This window comes from Apteryx mantelli, chromosome 5 (genome assembly GCF_036417845.1).
Source record: "Apteryx mantelli isolate bAptMan1 chromosome 5, bAptMan1.hap1, whole genome shotgun sequence".
NCBI lineage: Eukaryota > Metazoa > Chordata > Aves > Apterygiformes > Apterygidae > Apteryx > Apteryx mantelli.
In genome coordinates, this window is record NC_089982.1 from 42,358,171 (window position 1) to 42,382,594 (window position 24,424).

General features: G+C 39.2%; 1 protein-coding gene across 1 annotated transcript; it reads left to right on the plus strand.

Moving 5' to 3' along the window:
* Window positions 1–3,523: 3,523 nt before the first annotated feature.
* Window positions 3,524–24,101, plus strand: TMA16 (translation machinery associated 16 homolog). The gene is given in 8 exon segments (XM_067297876.1): window positions 3,524–3,603; window positions 4,885–4,997; window positions 11,290–11,327; window positions 14,902–14,986; window positions 16,041–16,189; window positions 22,842–22,884; window positions 23,863–23,994; window positions 23,996–24,101. Coding segments are annotated over 8 exon segments (627 nt in total). The 5' UTR covers window positions 3,524–3,600; the 3' UTR covers window positions 24,060–24,101.
* The last annotated feature ends 323 nt before the right edge of the window (window positions 24,102–24,424 follow it).

Below are 24,424 nucleotides of genomic sequence, written 5' to 3' on the forward strand. Positions count from 1 at the left end.
GGCAGATAAACATGCTCACAATCTGTATACTGAAAATCTGCAAAGTCTACAATCTGTAGACTGAAAAATTGGCCTTGAATTGACAGGAATTTAATTTAAAAACATAAACCCAAACCCTTACTTTAAGGCATTTCTTCAACCTAGAGTATGCATTCTCAGGTTTGCTCAAGTTCAGTCAGTGAACTAACTATGACAATGCTGAGCTTGCTGTAATCTAATTTATTCTCCTACGGGTTCACTTAAAGATGACCCAGGTTATGTTTCACTTTCAGTGACTTCATCATTCTTATTCAGTTTATCTATATATAAACAATGCCAGGAACAATACCATACCAGTTTGATTTATATCCTCACTGCTGTGAGCTGATCTGAACTCTGCATTCCTAAGAGCATATCATTCAGCATGAATGTGCAATATATAGTAACTAAAACAAAAATACAGAACTTAAAGCTAGTGATATATTTATTTTTATGTCTACCATCATATTGCTAAAGCCTTCATTCTTTAAGGTAACAGCACATATGATAACAAATCAAAGATAAGACAGGTTAGCTTAAAAAAACAGCTATAAACATAACTTGGCAGGGTTTTTTCTATTTTTGTCTTATTGATTAGTCTTATGGACAAGATGGAATATAATAAAGAAACTCTACATGTGTCTTTGATTAAAGCTCTATTACAGATACACTCCTACCTAAGACAGGTCCTGCCAAAGCTATGTCTGACAGCTATTCTCTCACTGATGTTATAGTTTCCTAACTCATTACTCTCATCTCTTCTAAACTCAGATGTTAATTGCTTTAACCTTTAGTTGATTCCCTTGAACTCAGGAAGTTTGCATTTTATTAAACTAAGTGTGTCCTATAACTACAATCTTAACCTTTCTCCATTCTAATTAATGTAGCTTTAACATTGTAAATGAGATTTTCATGAGAATTCAGAAATTGATCCAACTCTTACATGTCAACATTTCTGAAAATCTGTTGCATGGTACTGTCATTATATGGGGGTCTCCTGTTCAGAATTGTATGGCTACTGTCTCATAAGTACTGTACTGTAATTATTGCTTTATAATAGTTAACATGATATTCCATAGTTACCAGAATTTAACAGCAATTCTGGTTTTGGATGTAAGAATATTTAATCTATACCTTCTAAACACATTTTATTTTGCCTCACTGATACAGAACACTGTAGCAAAAATTACCACAGCCAGGTATCCATCTATATTGATTTATGTATTTACAATGGGATGAGTGAAATTAAGCAAAAAACCAAAAATTAAGATCCAGATACCAATATGCCAAATTTGGTTTCTCATGTTTCCCCACATACGCACTGTAAATACATGACTTAGGAGAACTTGCACAGCAATTCTCCCACACAGATGTCAAAGCATTTTGCAGATCCTTTGTAAATGGGGAGAATAAAGCACTAAAGAGCAAAATTTTTTTCCAGATTACAAAGTATTTAAAGAACAAAATTGGACTAGAAATCAGTGCACATTTGCATTGCATTGTTTTAGGTTTGTAACCAGGTCATCAAATTAGAAGCATGATCACTCAAGGGTTTCATTATTGTCAATGACAAAAGACCAGCTGAATAAGCTTCTGGAGATACCCATTAAGTATAACAGGCATCTAGAGAACCTATGTTTCTTTCTTAATGCCCCAATTAAATATTTAAGGTTAGGTAGGATTAGTCTCAGTAATCCTGCATTGTAGGACCTGGGTCCTTTTCAACTCCAATGTGTCCCATCCATGTCCTTCAAATCAGAAGGAAGGCCAGTTATAGATCTCCCTCTGCTTCTCACCCAGCATATCTCTATGACAAGAGACCCAGGCAAGCAGTCTGGAAGGAGACTACTGTACATCAGGTTTTATGCCATATTCTGCTGGGAGCATTTGCTCCATAGTGTGGACAAAGCTGCTGACATTCACTCTAAAGCAGCTGTCTCCAGTCAGAAACATTTTGGTTCATCCAGATACATGAGGAATCTAAAACTTAGTTTCCTCAGCTGGATCTCCCAGTTGCCAGCTCCATATAGATTTGAACAGTATTAAAACAGGACTATGCTCTAGTTTGCTAATAAGATTCCTGTGCTATTTGATAGCAAAAGTCTAAACTTATTTAGGTAAAAGAAGGATTTAAAATTCAGGTCAGGGAGACATGATTTTAAATATGTTAGGTATACAGAAGGCAGTGTTATTTCTTATGAAGCTGATGGTTGTCACTATGCTTACTTTTTTTTTTTTCAGATTAACATAAAATTCTTGGTTATCAAATGTATTTTCAAATACTGAAGCCTACATTCTTCCCTACTATTAAGGAGCAAATAGTCTGTCCCATCACTTCATTATCCTTTAAAAGGAAAATGAAAGCATTGTCTTTTTCATGTTTATATTCATCATTACACAGTTCTTCATGACAGGAGGACACCCCCCCCACACACAAAATAAAAAGAGATTAGAACAAAGCACAGACACACTTAACTTACACCTGAAAGGGTAAAGCTATCCATCCTGCACAAATGCTTGGAAGGCAGAAGCTGGTCCCCCTCATAGCCTGCTGAAGCACTTACCTACATTAGAGCACCAGCTTGGCCTGACCTGGCCAGTGCTGCAAAAGCTTCTTTTAAATATGTTCATTTCCTCAGCTAGTTTTCACCTGACAGCTTTATAAGAGTCTCTCCATTAGCACCTGCTGTGTGTTTTTGCTGTGCCCCTTCCTCCCTGGAGAGGGAAGGCTAGCTTGGGATTTCTCTCCTCTCTACACTGAAACAAGTGTCTGTAAAAGATTCTGCTCTTGCGTGGTCAATATCACAGTTTCCAGCCTTTTGTCCAAAGGAACTGAAGCACTATCAAACAAGTTAGCCTAACAGTGCTTCAGCTCTTTGTTTTGATGTGTTGAGTTTAATGAATCCTACGGTTGCCTTTCCTTGATGTGTTTTCCTTCTTGAGCCCTCCTACTGGCTCATAGCATTACTGTCCATATTTGTACCTTTATATTCTTGGTGCATTTGTCTTCTGGCTGTTACTTTACAACTGGGTTTGAAGGAGACTGTGTTTAATAGAGTTTTTGACCCTATTTGCTTTCTTTTTGAAGTTTTGAAAACAAGCCACCTGCTTTACAAAACAAACGGCACGGTCTTGCACGCCGATTTATGTCAGCTGGAGAGGGCGGAGGCAGGCGCCGCGCCGCCGCCGCACACGGATAAAGCCCCTTCGGCAGTCAGTGAGACCTGCGGCCCTGACGCCTTCCCCGCAGCAGCAGCAGCCGCCGCCGCCGCCGCCCCCCCCCCCCCCCCCCCCCCCCCCGCTGTTGTTAAGGCTCTCCAAGCAGAGGACCGACCCCGTCAGCCCCTGCAGGGCTCTGCTTTTCGGCGCGATTGATTTGAGCCTCCAGCTCCAGCGCGGTTTAGCACTCGCTTCCAGCGGGGCTGCGGCCACCGCAGGCGCCAGGTGGCCCTCGAGGCCGCCGCTTTCCTCGGCCGGCGCCGCCTCCCCGGAACTGCCTTCGCGCCGCCTGCGCCGGCCGCACGGGCCCCTTTGGCGGAGGCACCGCGGCGGCGGCGGGGACGTGCGGGGCCTGCGCTCGCCATGGTGCGTCCGGGGGGGGGGGGGCGGCGGGCCGCTGGGGCTCCCCGCGCGGCTCCCTCTTCCCCTCCCCTCCCTTCCCCTCCGACGCTCCCGGGGAGAGGCCCCGGGGTCCCCTGAAAGGGGGCCGTTAGCGCGGCGAAGCTGCGCCTGTGTTTCAGAAACCTTCGCCGGCCCCTCCCCGCCCGGGGGCCCGGGGTGAGAAACGAGGGACCCTGCCCGTCCCCAGGGTGCTTTCGTCTTCCAGAGGTTTACGGTGTTTTAAAATAACGCGGACGATTTCGGCCTTTTTGGTAGGATAGTTAGCGAGCGAGGGACGAGGGGCCTATACGTGCTAGCTAGCACTTCCAGCTTAAAGGAGGAAAAGAAGTAAGGAGTAAAGTTAATGTAAGAATCTAGTGTAAAATGCCTCTTAGATTTCTTTAGGTGTTCAGGGTAATTTGTCTTCGAGTTTAGCAGCTTTTTTTCTGCAATCATAAACAGTGGTGGTAACACCGGTAATATGATGTACTAAAGCAAATTTATTGATTGGTGTTTTCTGGATTACATTTGCATGTTTAGCCTCTTTGCTTACAGAGTTTATTTTATATGCAGTTAAAGATTTTACAGAGCTTGTGTTCCATATTCTTTGACAACGCCTTTCGGTTTTGTTCAGACTTTTTTTTTTTCTCACCAAAATCTAGCATAGCTTAAACTAGTGTTACAGTGTGTTTCAGATTTACAAGTTATTGCTCCCTTTCTATGCCATGTGAACAGCTAGAGAAAAAGCTGCTGGTTTAGTGTGAGGCATACTGTTAGTCTGTGGAGAGAGCATATTTATGTGGGGGACAGGGGAGGTATACGAAACATTATGCTGTACAGATTAAATATGACCTTTGTGAGAAATCCCAATGCAGCAATTGAGCAGATGGAAATTTGATTGGGGACATTTACTGCAAAGTAGTTAAAGGAGGTAATCTTATTTTCCTAGCCACAGAGTTCTACAAGATGCATGTTCTGAGAGTAGCCCCTACATAATATTTCTTACAGCACTTCTTGTTTTCTAATAGCTACATTTGACTGCATGGACTGTGTTTAAGTAATTTTGGCAGTCTTTGTTGCTCCTTGTCTTACTGAGGAGAGCAAGATCTAAGTGGTGGAGCTGCTACGCTGATACTATAAGCTAAGGGCTTTCTGAGATACCAACGCATGAGCTTTTAAGTCTTTGTGATGGTGCTTGCTCCTAGCTTCCTTTTAACATGTTTTGCTTAGCTTTAGTGTCTTACAGCATTTTTTAATTTCTTTCAGCCAAAATTACTAAAAGGCAAAGGAGGAAAGCAAGAGAAGAAAGTCATCCATCCTTACAGTAGAAAGGCTGCACAACTTGCAAGGGAAGCACACAAACAGGAAAAGAAAGAAAAGTGAGTTGACTGTGCAGAATCCGTGCACAATTCTGTGTGCAGACCAAAGGGTGGCATCACAATAGGGGTTGTTTTGTTTTTTTTTTTTTTTTTTTTTTGCTGGGATAGTGTAGGGAGGACTGTTATGCTGATATAACCTTAAGGTAACCCAAAAAAAAAAAGCCTTTAACTGCTAGACCATGTGATCTGACAGGTTTATACTTATGAAATCAGCTTATACATAGTATGTAGCTCTGCTACTTGATTTTGGCGTAATCCTTGCAAATTAGGTTTCTTATTAGAGCATTTTGCTTTTTATAATCTGAATGGCATTATACCAGTGATTTAGTGTCACTTATTATTGAACATTGCCATGAGTATTTTACACTGCAAATAGAGAAGGGGGGGGAAAAATCTAAACTCCTCAGATGTTGATCAGCCTTCAGGAAATGTTTAGAGTGCTTGAGTGTCTTTTATGAAACCCCCTACTAAAAGAGAGGGACTGACTTGACTGAGAAGCTTAGTCATCTAGTTTAACTTTTCTCCAAGATTACTAAGAATCCTGCTGAGGTTCTAGCTGCTTGTGCTGAGATCACAAAAAAGAAAAACCAAAAAGCCTTGTTTGGTATCCTTCCTAAAGAAGAGACTTCTGAATAAAACTGAATAATTAGTTCCTTTTTGGTGATTTCTTGCTGTTCCGTGGCAATTTTAGTTTTCTTCTTTAAGTTTTTCTTCTCCCTCTCACAGCAGATTTCTGTCTAGCACTAAACTGGTTTGGAAAAGATAGCTGGAGAACACTGATATTTGGGATCCGTTCTGTCTCAGCTTGCCTTTTCTCTACTGCACATACTAAACCCCTTTTGAAAGCTGGTATGCTATGATTATTTGTTTAGAAAGATACCAAAGTAGTTTTCTAAAGTAGCTTTAAAGCATTTTTTATGAAAATACACTAGTACATGGTTGGAGCATGTGAGCTGAACCAAAATCTTCATACAGATGTATGAAGGTGTTACACTGGAGAAGTCCTGTTGTGGTTGAAAGCCAGAAAATGACAGCAGTTTCTCAGAGATCTTGCAACTGTTATGGCTGGGGCTGAATGTACAGCTTTATCCAGAGCAAACTTGCAAGGCTGCTCTTAGAGAAGAGGAACCCTTTAGTTGCCTTTACAGGAGAGGAACCCTTTAGTAGCACAGCTGTGTCATATCATGTAGCCTCAGCAGAGTTGCTGCAAGAGTTTATGAGCAGCCTGTGTTGCAGATTGGGCAGTCTCCTAATGTGCAAGAAGCTTTCCCTACTGCTTCTGGGTGTAACTAAGATTATTTTTTCCTAGGGCTAGATTGACTACTTCATCACTTAACTCTCTCTTCCTGCCTCGTAACTGCCACTCAGAAAGCTTAGTCACAAAAAGGTAACTGAATCATACTTGATTCTTAGGCCTTACATCTGTGGCTTCACCATAAAGAAAAACAAGTATAAGAAAATTTATTGTGTGAAGGAGTGAGGTATTGATTATGACTTGGCCCACTTAATCAAGTCTTGTAGTGCTTGTCTATGTGGATAGAATTATACTGATATAGGCACCTGTACTGACATGTTCTTGGTGAGAGTACTATCTTTGGTTTCTCTTGTAGCAGCAAGAAGTTAAAGGCAAAGCACTCCCACTGGAATAATGTTCTCCCATTTAACTTGCCCTTTCTTTCCTTCATAGAGAAGTCTTTAAAAGTATCTATTAGAGGTTGCATAGACCAATCTGTTTCGTTCCAAATAGAGTACCAAGTGCCTTGCTCACTTCTCATAATGCATTAGTATCATGGTAATAAGGTCATCCTTTCCATGAAAAAGAATGAAAAGATACTGGCAGATGAACAGTGCTGACCAGGCTTTGTTACCGAGGCAGCTAGATTTGGCAAGCGGCAGAATGCAACATACATTCTATCGCAAGTCCACATGAAGTAGTGTTGCTGCTTAATGCTAACACAGGTGCTTCTACTGCTGAACAGCTAAAAGGTTTACTGCTTTAAGACTATTCAGAGCAGTGTCAGGTTGTCTTGGACTACCTAAACTACCTCTGCAAGAAAGGACTATGCTATTAACATTGCTAAGTGAAGTCTGCGGAGCAAAATTTAGATTCAAAATTCCTTTAGGAGCCAGAAGGCCACTTAGGAGTTCTGAGCATCCAGTGTTCATTAAACTGTAAGCGTTACTAAGTTTTTAACTGGTTCTCTAGACAGTAGGCAATTGTATCACATCCATGTCCTTTCTAGGATGTTCTAGATGATCTAAATACTTTAGCTAGCTGTTTTAAAAAAAAAAAAAAAAAAGTCCTGGCTACCCCAATGACAGACAAACAGAAGTGGAATTCTTTAATTTATTAGAAGTTTTTTTCTTTCAGCGGTTCCCACCAAATGTATTCATTTCAGGACTTGCCCATCTGAGAGTTAGTTCTAGTACCTAGTCTTTGCTATGTAGGTTTCTGTGTGTGCTTGCCAGAACAGATAACCACCAAAACCCAGCACCTGACAATACCAGTCTTTTATCTTCACCATCTGCCAGTTTTTGTAACTTTACAGAGGATGTTCCACTTGATGCATCTTGGAATGCAGCATAAATAATTGTAATACTAAAAATGGATTTGTTTGTTTGAATAGCAGTTAATTCTCAGAGCTGGAGAGCCAAGTTACTCAAGGACATATTGAAGGCATATATTTAAGACTTTGCTTTGTAAGTTTAATATCTTATCTTAACTATAGTATCTATAGAAAAATTGTTACATCATCATTCCATCTCCTAGCACCCATTCTCAATGGCCATTAAAGACAGCTAAATGTGCCTTGCACTTCGTTTGGGCTCTAGTAGTTTTCCCTGCATACAATGACAGGTTAGTTATCTGTGAAAACTTCTTATTTGGAGGATTTACTTTTAGTTCAAATGCTTTTGCTAACACAAGTAAGGGATAAGGCTAGACAAGCCTACCATGTTATTTTGGTCTTCCTTTATAAAGTTATTTACTTCTTAAAAAAAGAATTTTACATAACAAGAAATAAACTGAGAAGTGAGGTTTTTGTCTGTTTAAGGACACTGGTCTAGCCTCTCTATTCCTCTCCTTTGAAGTGTGGCAAAAAGGGCTAACCGTGGCAGCAGAGTCCTTCCAAGTAAAACAAGCAGACCACCTTTTTATGTGTCACAGGTCACCTGGAAAAAAGCAACATTTTATGAGAACACATTAAAATACTAGCATATGCATAATTCTTATGAGGATCTGTAGAGCCTAATGTCTTCACAGGGCAGAAGGGCTTAAGCTGATTTTTCTCTATATTTAAATTAGAGGAAATAGATAGTGGTCCTTTTTTTTTTTTTTTTAAGATTTCTTTTTTCTTTTAAGCTTTCTTGCTTTCTACCTTTTAATATTAAAAGTTCTCTTACCATTTCAGTTGTGAGTCCTTTAGGCTGATGGTAAACAGTGTAGCCCTTCATTTTTCACAGGGAAACTGTTCCACTACAAATAGTGTGTCAGTCTAGACTATCGAAACTGTAATATGATAGCAAAATAATCTATCTATAGATAAGATCTTTATTCCTTGACCTTCTAGGTCCTATCTAGTGTTGTTCACAGACCTGCACTACTTAGATCTGTTCCATTATGGTGTTCTAAAAATAATTTGCATTAGAACTTAGACAGTTGGAGGACTTTTTCTGTGCTACTTGTTTTCAAAATTAATTTAACTCAAAGGCATGAAGAATTTTATTTTCTTTCTTGGTTTCTCTGAAAGTCTCGTTAAGGGTTCCAGTTTCTTTTGAGATATCTATTGTCTTAATAAGCTTGCTAAATCTTTAACAAAGACTATGTTTTTAGATACTGTGAGTATCTAAAGCAACTGTTAAAGAACAGTCAGTTTAACTGCTAATCAGTCTTTTCAATGTAATTACTCAGCTTTCAGTTTCTTTAATATACTATGATTATGGCATTGTTTTTTGTTTTGCTTTTTTTTCCCAATTTGCAGAGCTTTGAAAAAGACAAGATTCCTTTCTAATGCTGGAAACTGAGCAAAGCTTTTCAGTCTTTTAGGAGAAAGAAGTAGCCCAGACCAATTTCTTCTTCCCTGTTCCTTTCACAGATCTCTTGAATCTTTTCTGTTAATGGCAGCTGATAATTAATAATAATAAGCTGATATTAAATGCTTTGCATAATTTCTTCCAAATTTGAGGCTAATTACAATTGTTTACTGAAGACTTTTTCACTAGAAAATGACTTCCCAAAGTTGAAATTTTGCAGAAATGTTTTTCCAAATTACTTCTGTGTCTAATGACAAACCTGCTTGTTGATTGTACGGTTGGTACATTCTCTGGTGGTCAGCAGGAGAAGCTCCCTCATCATCTCTACAGTATTTTCTTTCTGGGTCCCATCTGCAAATCTGATACTTTTTTGACCATGCTTTTTATATCATAGAAATAATACTTCTCGAATGTGGGGAGAGGCCCAAAGCTGGAGGCAGTATTCCCAGTATCATCTCACCAGCACTGAGTAGAGGGGATAATTTCTCTGTAGAGACAAATGCGCTTCTGTGGCATGGAGAAGCTGATTCTTCTTCTTCTTTTTTTTTTTTTCTTCTAAAATAAGGATCAGGGGTCATCAAATGACTCTAGGAAATTAGTTTAATTGAGCTGTGAAATTAACTGCCAAAAGATGCTATGATCGTATTCTTGCACAGACTTGGCCAACCACTTTTTGAATGTGTGTACATTTTTTCTATTGATGACTGTATTGAGTAATACAAAGACACCACTCGGGTGTAGAAAGCCTTTGAACAGCATTTTGTTGGAAGGTGTCTTTTGTAGAAGTATCAGTAACTGTTTGTTCTTTATACTTTTTCCTTAGTACCTGCTAAGTACAGGATTGCTGACTATTTACAGTTTAGGCTTGGGCAGCCTTTTTTACTTTTTTATGTGGAGGAGGAAAAGAAATCACTACTGTGAACGTGTCTGTACATGTTGAACAAGAAAGGAAATTGTATTGAGCTATGAAACACACATTCAAAAGCCCCTTCCCCCCAAAAAGATGGGTAGAAAAGGGGAAGACATTACCCACAAGGAATTTCAGTACTTAGTGCAACACTGGGAGAAAGGAAGGAGAAATTCTGCTGTAGGCTGCTGAAGTCTTTGATAGCCCCATTGTGCAGTCACTCCTCAGTGCAAGTATTCTCACTGAAATATGAAAGTAATAATAAGCTTATTGTCCAGAAGCTGTGGTAGCAGTACAAAAGACTAATCTAGGCCATATTAAGAGCAGACAGACCAATTGATCTGGGGAAGTTGGCTATGATCTTCACTAATCTTTACTTGAATTGCACCTCTTTTTCTTTCTTATGTCACTCTTATCAGTTCTCAAGTTTTGATCAGCACTCAAATTCGCTTATATTACTATCAAGATACTTTTTCTTAGTCTACTTGTGAATCTTCATTCACTTGGGCAACTTGTCTGCTCTGTTAGATAATAACAAAGATATTTTTATGAGACAGTGGTACTTGTTCATTGGTGCTAGTGGAACATTGCTTTGCCTATGCTTTAGGAAACCTGAACATATGGCAGTATTCCTGGAACTTCTATTAGTAGCAATGTATCGACACCAGTCATGTTTTGACTAACTGTTAAATCTCTCTGGTTTTTGGTAGTTAAAGCTGACTTATTGCTGGATTTTTGTCTTTTTTTTTCCTACTGAGACAGAATATGACCTTTCTATTGTGCATATTTTGTAAATTATTCAGAAGTCTGTGCTTTCATTTTAAATATATCAGTTTAATATTACCATGCTCTGAGATAGGAAGGCAAAAGTTTTTACAGTATTTCTTGATATGGTGTGAAGTGACCCCTTAGGAGTAAGTGGAAGCCTTCAAATGTCTCCTTGTGGTGCTGTTTATTATTGTTTGTTTTTCCTTAGCTTTTTTTCTTGTCCAACCTCTTAATCTCACTTGAGTGGTTATGATCTTAGTGGTGCTGTTTGCAGCTGTGATGCTTTGAGATTTATTCTTGCAGATTCTTTAGGTGGAACTAGAAAAAATGCTGGCTCTTAATTATTTCAAAATATTTACAAAAATCAACTGCAAAAAGTTCAGAATTTCAGATGGTAATTTTACCACAACGGAGAATTTTTACATGAATCAGAATAAGGTGTATGTTGTTCTCAATTTGGCAAATATTTCTGTTTGAAATTTTATCTTGAATTTTGTCTTGAATTCAGAATGATTTTTTGAGAAGGAAAATAATTATTTGCACAGTACTAATTCTTGATTAATATTTCTGTTTTTTCTTTGCTAGGTTGAAGACTGAAAAAGCTTTACGTCTGAGTATTATTGGTGAGTGGCGACTTCAATTACTGAATACAGTACTCTGTCATAGAATTTAAGTTTTACCAACTCCATAGATACTCCAGTTGTACTTCAGAGTTTCTTTTTCTATAATCTGTCTCTATAATCTTAATATGAACTTTGCACAAGTGCTAGGATACTTGACATATTTACTTATGCAGAGTTGAGCTTAGGGCTCAGAGTATAGCCTAATTTTTGGCAACATACATGACAACAAGTCAATAGAGACAGAACATCTGTTTTGTACATGTGTATGTATATTTATTTTACTCTTTTCACAGAATCACAGAATGGTTGAGGTTGGAAGGGACCTCTGGAGATCATCTAGTCCAACCCTCCCTGCTCAAGCAGGGTCACCTAGAGCAGGTTGCACAGGATCGCGTCCAGGCGGGTTTTGAATATCTCCAGAGAAGGAGACTCCACAACCTCTCTGGGCAACCTCTTCCAGTGCTCTGTCACCCTCACAGTGAAAAAGGTTTTCCTCATGTTCAGATGGAAGCGTCTGTGTTTCAGTTTGTGCCCGTTGCCTCGCGTCCTGTTGCTCGGCACCACTGAAAAGAGTCTGGTCCCATCCTCTCGACACCCTCCCTTCAGATATTTGCATACATTGATAAGATCTCCTCTCAGCCTTCTCTTCTCCAAGCTAAACAGGCCCAGCTCTCTCAGCCTTTCCTCATAAGAGAGATGTTCCAGTCCCCTAATCATCTTAGTAGCCCTTCGCTGGACTTGCTCCAGCAGTGCCACATCCCTCTTGTACTGGAGAGCCCAGAACTGGACGCAGTACTCTAGATGGGGCCTCCCCAGGGCTGAGTAGAGGGGGAGGATCACCTCCCTCGACCTGCTGGCAACACTCTTCCTGATGCACCCCAGGATACCATTGGCCTTCTTGGCCACAAGGGCACATTGCTGCCTCATGCTTAACTTGGTGTCCACCAGCACTCCCAGGTCCTTCTCCGCAGAGCTGCTTTCCAGCAGGTCAACCCCCAACCTGTACTGGTGCATGGGGTTATTCCTCCCCAGGTGCAGGACCCTGCACTTGCCTTTGTTGAACTTCATGAGGTTCCTCTCTGCCCACCTCTCCAGCCTGTCCAGGTCCCTCTGAATGGCAGCACAGCCTTCTGGCGTATCGGCCGCTTCTCCCAGTTTTGTATTGTCGGCAAACTTGCTGAGGGTGCACTCTGTCCCTTCATCCAGGTCATTGATGAAGAAGTTGAACAAGACTGGACCCAGTACTGACCCCTGGGGGACACCGCTAGCTACAGGCCTCCAACTAGACTCTGCACCGCTGATCACAACCCTCTGAGCTCTGCCATTCAGCCAGTTCTCAATCCACCTCACTGTCCACTCATCTAACCCACACTTCCTGAGCTTCCCTATGAGGATGTTATGGGAGACAGTGTCAAAAGCCTTGCTGAAGTCTAGGTAGACAACATCCACTGCTCTCCCCTCATCTACCCAGCCAGTCATTCCATCATAGAAGGCTATCGGACTGGTTAGGCATGATTTCCCCTTGGTGAAGCCATGCTGACTACTCCTGATCACCTTCTTTTCCTCCACATGCTTGGAGATGGCTTCCAGGATGAGCTGCTCCATCACCTTTCCAGGGATGGAGGTGAGGCTGACTGGCCTGTAGTTGCCTGGGTCCTCCTTCTTGCCCTTTTTGAAGACTGGGGTGACATTGGCTTTCTTCCAGTCTTCAGGCACCTCTCCTGTTCTCCATGACCTTTCAAAGATGATGGAGAGTGGCTTAGCAGTGACATCTGCCAGCTCCCTCAGCACTCGTGGGTGCATCCCATCAGGGCTCATGGATTTGTGGGTGTTAAGTTTGCTTAAATGATCTCTAACCCACTCCTCCTCCACCAAGGGAAAGTCTTCCTTCCTCCAGACTTTCTCTCTTGCCTCCAGGCTCTGGGGTTCCTGAGGGCTGGCCTGAGCAGTAAAGACTGAAGCAAAGAAGGCATTCAGTAACTCTGCCTTCTCTGCATCCTTCGTCACCAGGGCACCCACCCCATACAGCAGCGGGCCCACGTTTTCCCTAGTCATCTTCTTGCTCCTGATGTATTTGAAGAAGCCCTTCTTGTTGTCCTTGACATCTCTTGCCAGATTTAATTCCAAACGGGCCTTAGCCTTCCTCGTCACATCCCTGCATACTCTGACAACATTCCTATATTCCTCCTAAGTGGCCTGTCCCCCTTTCCACTTTCTGTAGACTTCTTTCTTTTGTTTGAGTTTTGCCAGGAGCTCCTTGCTCATCCATGCAGGTCTCCCGCCTCCTTTGCTTGACTTCCTACTCATAGGGATGCACCGCTCTTGAGCCCGGAGGAAGTGATGTTTGAATATTAACCAGCTCTCTTGAACACCCCTTCCTTCTAGGGCCCTCACCCATGGGATTCCTCTGAGTAGGTCCCTGAAGAGGCCAAAGTTTGCTCCCCTAAACTCCAGGGTTGCGATCCTACTCAGTGCCCTGCTTCCTCCTTGCAGGATCCTGAACTCCACCATCTCAGGTTCACTGCAGCCAAGGCTGCCCCCAACCTTTACATCTTCCACCAGTCCTTCTTTGTTTGTTAGTACGAGGTCCAGCAGCACACCTCTCCTTGTTGGCTCCTCCACCACCTGTGTCAAGAAGTTGTCACCAATGCTCTGCAGGAACCTCCAGGACTGTTTGTGCCTAGCTGTGTTGTCTTTCCAGCAGATATCGGGGTGGTTGAAGTCCCCCATGAGAACCAGGGCCTGTGATTGTGAGGCTACTTCCAGCTGTCTGTAGAAGGCCTCATCGACTTCCTCTTCCTGATCAGGTGGCCTGTAGTAAACACGCACAACAGTGTCACCCCTGCTAGCCTGCCCTTTAATCCTTACCCATAAGCTCTCGACTCGCTCTTCATCCACCCCTAGGCACAGCTCAATACATTCCAGTTGCTCTCTCACATAAAGAGCAACTCCACCACCTCGCTTTCCTGGTCTCTCTTTCCTAAAAAGCATGTAGCCATCCATGACAGCACTCCAGTCATGCGAGCTATCCCATGACTATCCAGCTTTTCCATGCTTGTGCTTAAGCATTCGTAAGAGAAGATGATATGTGTAGAATAACAGACATGTTGTGCTCCCAAATAAATTACAGATGAAACCTGGAATATTTTTCTCATTCAAATATGACTGACGCTTTACCTTTTCGATTTAATCTGTTCAAAAGTTGTGGTAATTGGACCTGTTCTTCAGCCGTTGTTTTTTCCCTTAGGCCCTCCTAAGTTGACATCTTAAAAAGCTTGTCCAGAATGGCTTAATACCAGTGATATTGTAGACACTAGCTTCCAATAATTTAAAGTAAAAGGTAATAACTTTTTTCTGTAGTAAAGGAAAACATAAAATACATCTGAAATGATGCTTTTTGAAATGTTTTTATTACAGCTACCTTTAAATCTTATGCACACCATATCAGTGAGCCAAATTTCTGTGATGCTATTCAAAAACCTTGAAAAATGGGAGTTTATTTCAAAAACTTTGAAATACTTTAATCTGTACTAGAGTGATAATATCATCATTAATGTTCACTTTATTCTTGTAGGAGAAAAATTACAATGGTTTCAAAGTCACCTTGACCCCAGTAAGACTGACTACACAAAGAAGGAAGCTGGTGAACTGATTGAAAAGTAAGACGGGGGTTAAAAATGGGATAAAAAGCTTGATTTGTCTTTAAAAAAGAATGTTCTTAAATAAGATCTCTGAAACAATGGTGAATCAGAGGAGGACTTTTAAAAATTTAGTATTAAAAATATCAAGTAGTTAATTTTGTTAAGACTGAGGACAATTATGTATTAAAAATGTATGTATACACACTAGAGTTGATGCAGTAAGTCGTTTTGTTTTTTTAAAGCATATCTGCTTTGTTGTGTGTGGAGGACTTCAAATGATTTGGGCTACAGTAATTCCATAAATTTACTTGTTGAGTTAATCAGCGAAACTTAAGTGCATACATTTCATTCTACTTGCTTTTTTTTCTTTAATTTTCTCTGCTGAGAAAATTAAACAGATTCGGGTGAGTGGATTTTTAGGGCAAGAAAGAACAGAATTCCTTTGTATGGATCCAATTTTGATATTTCTGTGCTGCAGAAAATATGTACCTATGGCCTGCCACCGTTTTTCCCCTGCTAGCTAAATCGTATGATAGATGTGTTTTCTTGCACTGGTGTGCCGTAATTAGTTTCCTTTCAGAACCTCTGACATATTTCCTGTACTGTTAATGAAACCTGTAACCTGCTAGTCAACTCTAGTGATACTGCAAAGGCAATAAAAACCTTATTTTTTGGATTCAGTTGGCTGTTTAGGAGATGATGTATAAAATATGCCAAAGAAGAACTTTACTTTAAAAACCACTGCTGAGATGGTGAAGTTCAGCACTTAAAAGTTAGGAAGACTTAGATCTAGTGCTGTGGTCTCCTGGAGGTGAATTATGATAGTGTGGGAGTCTGAATAAAACTTTCTGAATAAAAAAGAAGATTAAAAACAATTGTTGATGTGGATCATCTGCTGCTTCCGTAAGTTCTGAATGGAGCTTCCATTTTGAAGATCAATATAACATGTCAAACCTGAAAAATGTATCTCTGACTTGCTTAAAATTCAGAAAATAAGCATAATCAAAGTAGTTCTGTTTTGCAAAAGTTTTGTTTGACTATTTCTAGCATAAATGCGTTTCATTTCTTTCAGTTATATGGGTCGATTTAACACTGAATTGGAGCAGATTGAGTTGCAAAACAGTATTAAAGGTAGACAAGGAAGACAGCATGGTTCTCGGGAAACAGTCATCAGGCAGACCATAGAACGCGAAAGACAGCTCTATGAAGGCTATGGAATAGGTATGTAAAGGCATTGGAAATAATCCTGCAGTCACAGCTTAGTTTCTAGCTTTGTGAACAAGACGCAAAGTGAAATTTCTAGGCATTATTTTTATTTTTCTTTCCTCAGAAGAAACTGCTAGGAATTCTTGGAATGCTTTGCAGATGAGTTGGGGGAAGGGAATAAAGATAAATGATGAATATCTGACCCATATGTTTCTGCTTTACTTTCTGACAGTTATGCATCTTTGCTTGCATTGCTTCTTTAATGCAGGTAATAGTATAGATTTTTTGAAACTGAAGTGAGATTTAATGTACCCATCTCAAATATAAATCCTGTCAAGCAGCTTGCTCAGTCCTTCATTCTATAAAAGTATTTTTAGCTTAAAAATTCATTTCAGCGGGTGTGCGTGTTTATAGGCATGCATATATTAATGTGTGTTGGCGTGAAGACTTCATTTGACCATGTGGATAAAAACCAGCATAATATTCTCTACAATTTATTACTTTTATAGGTGGGCTTCATTATCTGGACTTGTGTCAATAAAGTGTTTATACACAGTTTACTTTAATGTTCTTCCAGAAATGTAAAAACTTATCAGGGATAAACCTCTGGCCTGACTTGCCCCTTTCCACCAAAGTGTGCTAGGGGTATGAGGAACTTCTGAAAGTTTCATATCATGAGAGAGTGGGCTTTAGGGTTTGTGAACTTGAAGAAAATCATGGCCCCTACAAACTCAAGGACCTAAAGGATCTTCAGAGAGAGACTGTTCTTCCACTGAGGTTGTGATGTGCTGGTTGCCTCTTCATGTGGGAGAGTGACTGCAGCAGAAATTGTAGTGCTGGAGTATTTCCAACATGTGAATATTTCTGGAATTCTTCCCATTTAAAATTTAGGGAGTCCAGCAAGAAATGATGGGCCATTGTGACCTGTCTGAAGCTCTATTCTGCACTCACAAATGATATGCCACACAAGTAGAAAAACATGGGTTTTCTCTTGTTCTTCTTGTGTGGAGGAGATCTGCCCTTTCTTTGGGAGGGAGGATATTTGATGAAGTGAAAGTGCACTCTGTGTGTGAAAGCCTAATGCTTACCTGTTAATCAAAGACCCTCAAATACTCTGAAGATTTAAATGAAAATCTTGTGGATAAGAGTCAAGTTGAAAGCACTTTGAGGTTTTTAAACATCTAGCTTGTGCTTGGTCAGCATCACAAGCTTGAATAATATCAAAATGCCAGATATTCTTGTTGACTTTTTTGTTACCATTTATTTTCCTTTGGGAGTAGCCATCTATGCCAACAGAGCATCTAATGAAATCTTCAACAGAGCTGAGAAGGACAGTTGTGTGAAAACCACAAAACAAGCATTAGAGCTTTAAAAAGCAAACACCTAAACTCTTTATTTTCTTTTTTCGGAAGGTAGCACACAGATACAAGTTACTTGTGAGAGGAAGAGAAATAAAAGACTGAAAATTAGATAGCTGGAACTGGGCTGAAGAGATGCAGCAGTAAACTGGTGAAATAAGGGAGAAACAAAAAGGAATAACAAAAGTAGAAAAAAAACAAGTAGTTGTTGAGAGCGGTGAAGTACAAAATAATGCTGAAATTTGATTTGTATTTTTCTTTAACAAATGAACATGTTAGAGCCAAGTGTCCAACTTTGCTTTGATGCTAAAATACTATTCAAAGGCAGTGCAGCTAATAGTGAAAAAATCATGGAAGAAATTTAGACATGGCATTGCTTTGCAGTTAGGATGTGGAGTACAACAAGGTTTGTGTTGTATTCCTTCCCTCCCTCCCTCCCAAATGGATTTTACCATTAAAAAAAATGTATGGCTCTAAAAATATTCCTAGTGTTACTTAATACTTTCATGTACTATAGAAAAGGAGTTCTTTATGACTTCATGCATAATGGAAATTCATCTTTGTTTCTTTAGAAGTGTGGGGGAAAGTCATAGGAAGAGAGATATGAATGTCACAAAACTGCTCAGTTGTAGCAAATCTCCTTTCTGGTTTTGCTTTTAAATTTTAGCTTTTCTGTTTTTCCTTATTACTTTGTGGAAAAACTGACAAGAAACAATAGGACTAGATAAAAAGATGTCAGATGCACAAGCACAACACAAAAATAAAGAAGAATCCAGAAATACCATAAGCAACATTTGAAGTTATTATAATATTAGTAAGTAAAGCATTTGGAGAGCATGGTGCAACTTCACATATTAAATACACACTCAAATCATTCATTATTTGTTATCACAGCTGCTGCAGGTTTTGCTCTCTGTCTAGGACATGCTATTCATTCAGAAAATAGTTGCTGCTAAATACTGTAATTAGAGATTGGGGATAAATGGAAATCAGCTGAAAACTGCTTTTATGCTCTAGCTCATTATCACTGTAAGCTTCAATGAGGGGAGCTCTTATAACTGACTTAGTATTGAGGGTGTTTTCTGTTCTTGAACTGGATTATTTCTTGTATGCATGCACATTTGTTATGAAGAGACTGCATGATATGAATTGTCTGCGTTTAAGAAAGCTTAAAAAAATTTGGTGTCTTATATATAACAGATGTATGAAATAGAAATTTAGATAACTTTTTTTATTGACTGTTATGCAAATGCATAGTAGATTTTAGTCATTTAAAAAAATATATTACCAGTAAGGGAACATCCAGTCTATCTATGAGGTTGTTGAATTATGTCGGCAGTTACTTGTCGCTTCCTTGCTTCTTAAATACAGCTAAACTAATTTTACTGCTATTTTTCTTCCCGACATTGTCATTTGCATTTTTTTTTAATGGTCTTCATAGCAAAGCTGTTGAAAGGGAATCCTGGAAGTTGACAAGATATGTATGGCTTTGGAACTCAGCATGCTTTCGGTTGAAACACGTCATAACTCCTTTATCTGAAAATCCTGCATTTTTTATACTGTTTTTAATTACCTTCCATGTTCTCACAGAAGCATAATGTAAAATGACCTTTAAAGCTAAACTTACCGGTTTCATTAGTTAATTCTTGAAGTTTCAGGATGTAAGGAAGTTCATTTTAATTGTAAATGATACATCTTTTATCTAATGTATCTGCTAGTGTACTGTTCTGTACTGCTTGTTAGCTGTAACAATCACTATCGTGTAACTGAATTGCTCTTTAAAGAAAGAGCATCTACAGTTTTCTAAACATCCTTTTCCCTTTTTAACTTCAGCGTCTGATATCATCTGTTGACCTGACTTCAGGTGTTTCTCTGTATGACAGTTCTAATGGACATGATTATGCTGCTTACAGTCTGTTTTAGGCCAGTAACATTTCAGTCCACGTGAAATTTGGGTAGATCTGCGCAGATCTTAGTGTTTTGGGAGAGAGATATGATTACTGCTATGAAAAACTGTACTCTGGAAGGAAATAAAACATCTAAGCAAATTGTCACAGACTGTGCTGCAAGACAGAGCCCTAGAAGGGTGCTCTGATGATACCAGCATCAGCTCCTCTCTCCCACTTTTTTCTCTAGACTCCATCTAGTCCAGGCCTGTGCACAGAGGCAGGGTCACTTAGACCGACTGCTGACAGAAGTTTTCGTCCTCAAGGTTCTGAAGAGTGTCATAAGTAATCTGGTCCAGTGCTTCTCCATCCTAACAGTTAGAAAGGTCCTTTTTCCATCTTTAGTTGAGACAGCACCTTCCTGTGCCTTAACATTTTTAAAGCAAAGTAAGAAGTTCACGAGTAGCAGCAAAAAAACATGAAACGTGTGTATGCTAAGGAAATACTGCTGACTAAAACAAGGGTGTTGCTAATCTGAAAACATAGCGCTAATACAACTTTGCAGCATAATGACAAAAATTATTTATTCTATAGTAGTATATCATTACTTTGTTTCTACTGGACTATAGTTCCTAGTTCTGTTCCTAATCTGGCAATTTTGTGGTTTCTATGGGATAAGATATTGTAAATTATGTGTAAGAGGATATTAAAAACTCTGCCACTGCCAAAGCAGAGAAGAGCAATTCAGTTCCAAATCTTGTGGGTGGGGTTTGAGGGGTTTTTTTTGTTTGTTTGTTTTGCTTTTTTCCCAAACTCTCCCAACCCCAGCACCTGCTTTCTCTTGGCCCAGGGGTGAGCCATGGATAATAAAATATTAAAATATTCCACATGGAAAAAATCCAACGTAAGTTAAAGTAATTAGCTTTCCAGTTTTTTTTTCAACTGAAAAAGCAGTTGAAAGAGCTTAAATTGAAAGTCATATAATTTAATCCTGGTTTGTCTAAGAATAATGCTGAACAGTACCTTGGCTCAGCACTTTGACAGAAGGAACAAGGAGGAATCTCAGCCCATTTCTGGGGCAGTTGGCCCAAGTTAGCATACTGCCGCCTCTGCCAAACTCACTATTAACATCACTGAGTCCTCTCCTAAGGCAGGAGCTAACTGAGTAGGCATTTCTCCTTGTGAAATGGCTGAGAGAAGGGACAAACTGGTCTTTCATGGTGCAGCTAGGACACTCCAGCACTTGGCAGTGTGCTGCCAAGAATGCAAGAGTCGGGGGACAAGGGAGAAGGGAAGAGGGAGGAGGGACTGTGGCTTTGTTTCAACTCTTCCCTCTTTGGGAAGGATGGACCTGCGGTCAGCGTTGGTGTTTATCAGAACCCAGAAATCAGTAGATGTATAAAAAAACAAAACAAAAATTAGGTAAACAATTCTTTGCCTTGGTTCACTCAGCTGTGAGTAGTAGCAGAGACATCCACTGAATCTCATTTGCTGCAAAGCAGGATGCAAAAATCAAAGTAATTGGTATCAAGGCCTGTTGCGTATATTATCATTCTTCAATAGGTGACTTTATAGCCCAATGTAAAGGAAAACAATGTTTTTTCTGAACAGTAAAAGCTATCCAGCTACAAAGATAAATGACAGGTGTCATCCTATATTATGTCATAGCAAAATGATCTATAATCCTGCACTGATATCATCTGGCTTACTACTGTGAGACTCTGGAAAACTGATGGATGAACAAAGGCAGCACCTTTGTAAATATACAGAACCTGTATATTTAGGGTTTGTTCAAGGGCAGTATAACAACTACCTGAAATGTCACAATTTTAAGACCTAAAGTAGTAAATTAGATTTAATCTTACAGAGATAGATAGTAGTCTTCGTTGTTGACACATCTGCTGCTTGTGAAATCTGTTCAGTTTTTCATAGATAGTAATGAGGGATTTTATGCTGTGCAAAAGTTTCAAGGCTCCTAAGGCATAAATCCATAAATTAGTGAAAATGTTAAACATGGGTCACGGGAATCATACCTTTGCTTTCTCTAGGCAAAGCAGTTTAAGTATTCTAGATAAAATTCTGTATGGGTTTATAAATTACACAGCTAGTAGGAACACAGTTTTGGTTACTCAGGGGTGGGAAGGAATCTGTCTTATAGTTCTCTGTACAAGCTGGTTGCCTTCCTTTTTTGCTACCAAAGGTGGTAAAGATGGTTCAGGGCAAACCTTTTGTCATTTTAAAAACTTTTAGTCTTTAAAACTATTGATGTTTACTTTTAGTCTTTAAAGCTATTGATGTTTATTTCTGATCAAGTGAGAGTAGCATCAATTCATGAGAAAATACAGGGTTCTATATAAATATTACATTGCATTTACTGCAGTATTTACCAGGCATTTCAGCAACCACGCAGTGCTAGTTTCCGAGTAGTAAGAGTTTTGTTTGTAGTACAGATAGTTAACAATGGAAACTATAACTGAACTGGAATGAGACTAATTGTTATCTGATAGCCATTCTCTGCTCTCTAGAGATCAGAAACTTTCATTGCTGGTGGAAGGAAGTAGTATTAAAAAATCCAAGGATATGTTCTGTTTAAACATATGAGATCTTACTGTACTCTTCCTGATGTTTGTGTTTTACATGCGTGTATTTTTTTCTTAATCTTGTGCTACATGGTAAATTTTCAGAAGTGTATTTAAGTGTTTGTTACATTTTCTAATTCAGATTGGGAGTTACGTTCCCAGCTCTACCACTGATCTGTCTTGCTTGCAGCGGTCACTTAGGTGCTTTGCAATTCTTTTCCAAACGCATTGCAAAATATTTATGAAGCACCCAGTACTCATTAATTTACAGCAAGGATTATATGTTTAGGTCAGTTTTGAAAACAAAGTTTCCTATCATACCTTCTATCTGTTGTGTATCTTTGTAGTAAGTTCTGTAGAGCAGAACTGTCTTTTATTTGGTGGGTGAGTGAATGTCTTAAAAACTAGCATAATCAGAACTTGATCTTGGTTGAGCATGCTAGTTGTGCTTTTAAGACAAATAGTAAATTATTCTCCTAGTTTTCTTATCGGACTTTTTTAAAGGGAAACTATAAATGCATATGTTGCTTTGCTATTTCTTGGATGTGTCAGTTCAGAGAAAATGAAGCACGCTCTTACTAGTTGTCAGGATTGGATTTTCAGTAACTGGTACATTTGAATTCTGGAACAGTTCATAGATATAATCTCACTTCCTTTACTTTAGCAATGAGAGGTCTTCCTGTTTAAGTATTATTCTTGGACCTTTCTAATATGAATCCTCATTCTCATTTGCTTCTATCTCTGAAATAATATGTTCAACCCTTTAGTTCACATTTCTGACTTTGAAAAAAGACTTACTGGATGATGTAACACATCTAATAGGATTTAATTTCACTCCTATTAGAAATCCCAGACATTGTGAACAGCAAGCATCTTAAAATTTTCAGGTAAGTTTTCATTATCACTTCATTATTGTGCAAAATACTATTTCTGACTTTGGCATGTTATACCTCTTTTTTTTTAATAAAAAGAATTTATGTAAGAACTATCAAGAACTTTTTTTTCCCCATCTTTGAAAAAGCAGATTAACTGAAAGGATTAACATTCACTGTTAGTGTTCAAAGTCAAAAAACCCAAAGCAGAGACCTCTGGCTGCTCTGTGTTTATGAATACACAATTGACTTCTTGTACTGGGACATCTAATGGAAATGTTCTTGTTTTACTATCTTGGTAGAGCCAAAACAAATATGTTCATCTTATAATTGGTAAATATTGTCCTTGCCCCTGAGAAAAATTATCTGTGAGTGCACTTACTGTAATCAAGCAAGTATTGTATTAACTGAGTACTAGAGTTGATGTGATATCTAAATGATCCCTTCAGCCTTTACGCAGCCTTTCAAAGTAATATATTCAGTATGTGAGTTAAAATTTACTAACGCTTTGTGTATTCTTGAAGTCAGTTACATGAGATGTTAACAGTTAACATAAATCATAACAAAGGCCTAATGTACACGTGATAGTAGCTCTGCAGATTGACCATCCAAATAAAGAAACTTAGCCAAACTGCTTTTTCATTGTTTGCAAGACTGGGAGCTTAGTCTGTCAAACCTAAATCAGTTGGCCTAAAGTAACAGAGGATAGAAATAATCTGTGGGAGTGAAGTAAGTCATACTTTTTTTTTTCAGAATGTCAAATCTGAAAGCACTTAAATTCTTTATAGAGAAATTGCAGCTGCAGTAGTGTACAAGATCAGGTGAAAATGTTGGAGATCATTCATGCTGCAGTGGGACTGATAGTATAATTTAGAAAAGCAGGCTCACTTGAGTTAGCATCTTTAGAGAAAACGTGAATTAGCTCTGCTACTTTCTTGCTATTTACATTGCTAATTGTTTTTCATGACATCATGACTTTTTTTTTTCTTTAAGAGAATGGGATGGTGATCTGAAGAAACTGCCAAACATTAAAATGAGAAAGTTCTCTGCTAAGGATGCTGCTTGCAGCCATGCTGAGGTGGCAGATGTGGAAGCTAAAGAGTTGAATAAAGAAGAAGACATGGTTTAATGAGCACCAGCTGATTCAAAAGCTGAAACAGCTGAAAGGAATTGCAAGAAACCTATTTTAATAAGCACTAGAAACAAGAATAAAGCTAGTGTTTTCAATTATATTTGCAAAGGCTTTTCTAGTTGCATTTTTGTTTAACTCACTGTGTACCTATGTTAGAGAGCAAACTTTGAGCAAGCAGTTAGGTAAAACTTGAGAATATAAATAAAACCTAAAATCTTACTTGTGTTTTTACCTCTCACATTATACCTGCTCTTTAGGATGCAGGCTTCTAAGCTGACAAAGAAATAATAGTTTGTATCTTGAAATCCTGAATAATGCACTACCTCTTCCCTGGCTATAGCACTCATGATTCAGGCAGCTGTTAGAAATACTTTTTGGTAGGAAACCTTTACCTTTTCCTGTTAATGGCAAGTATATGTCACT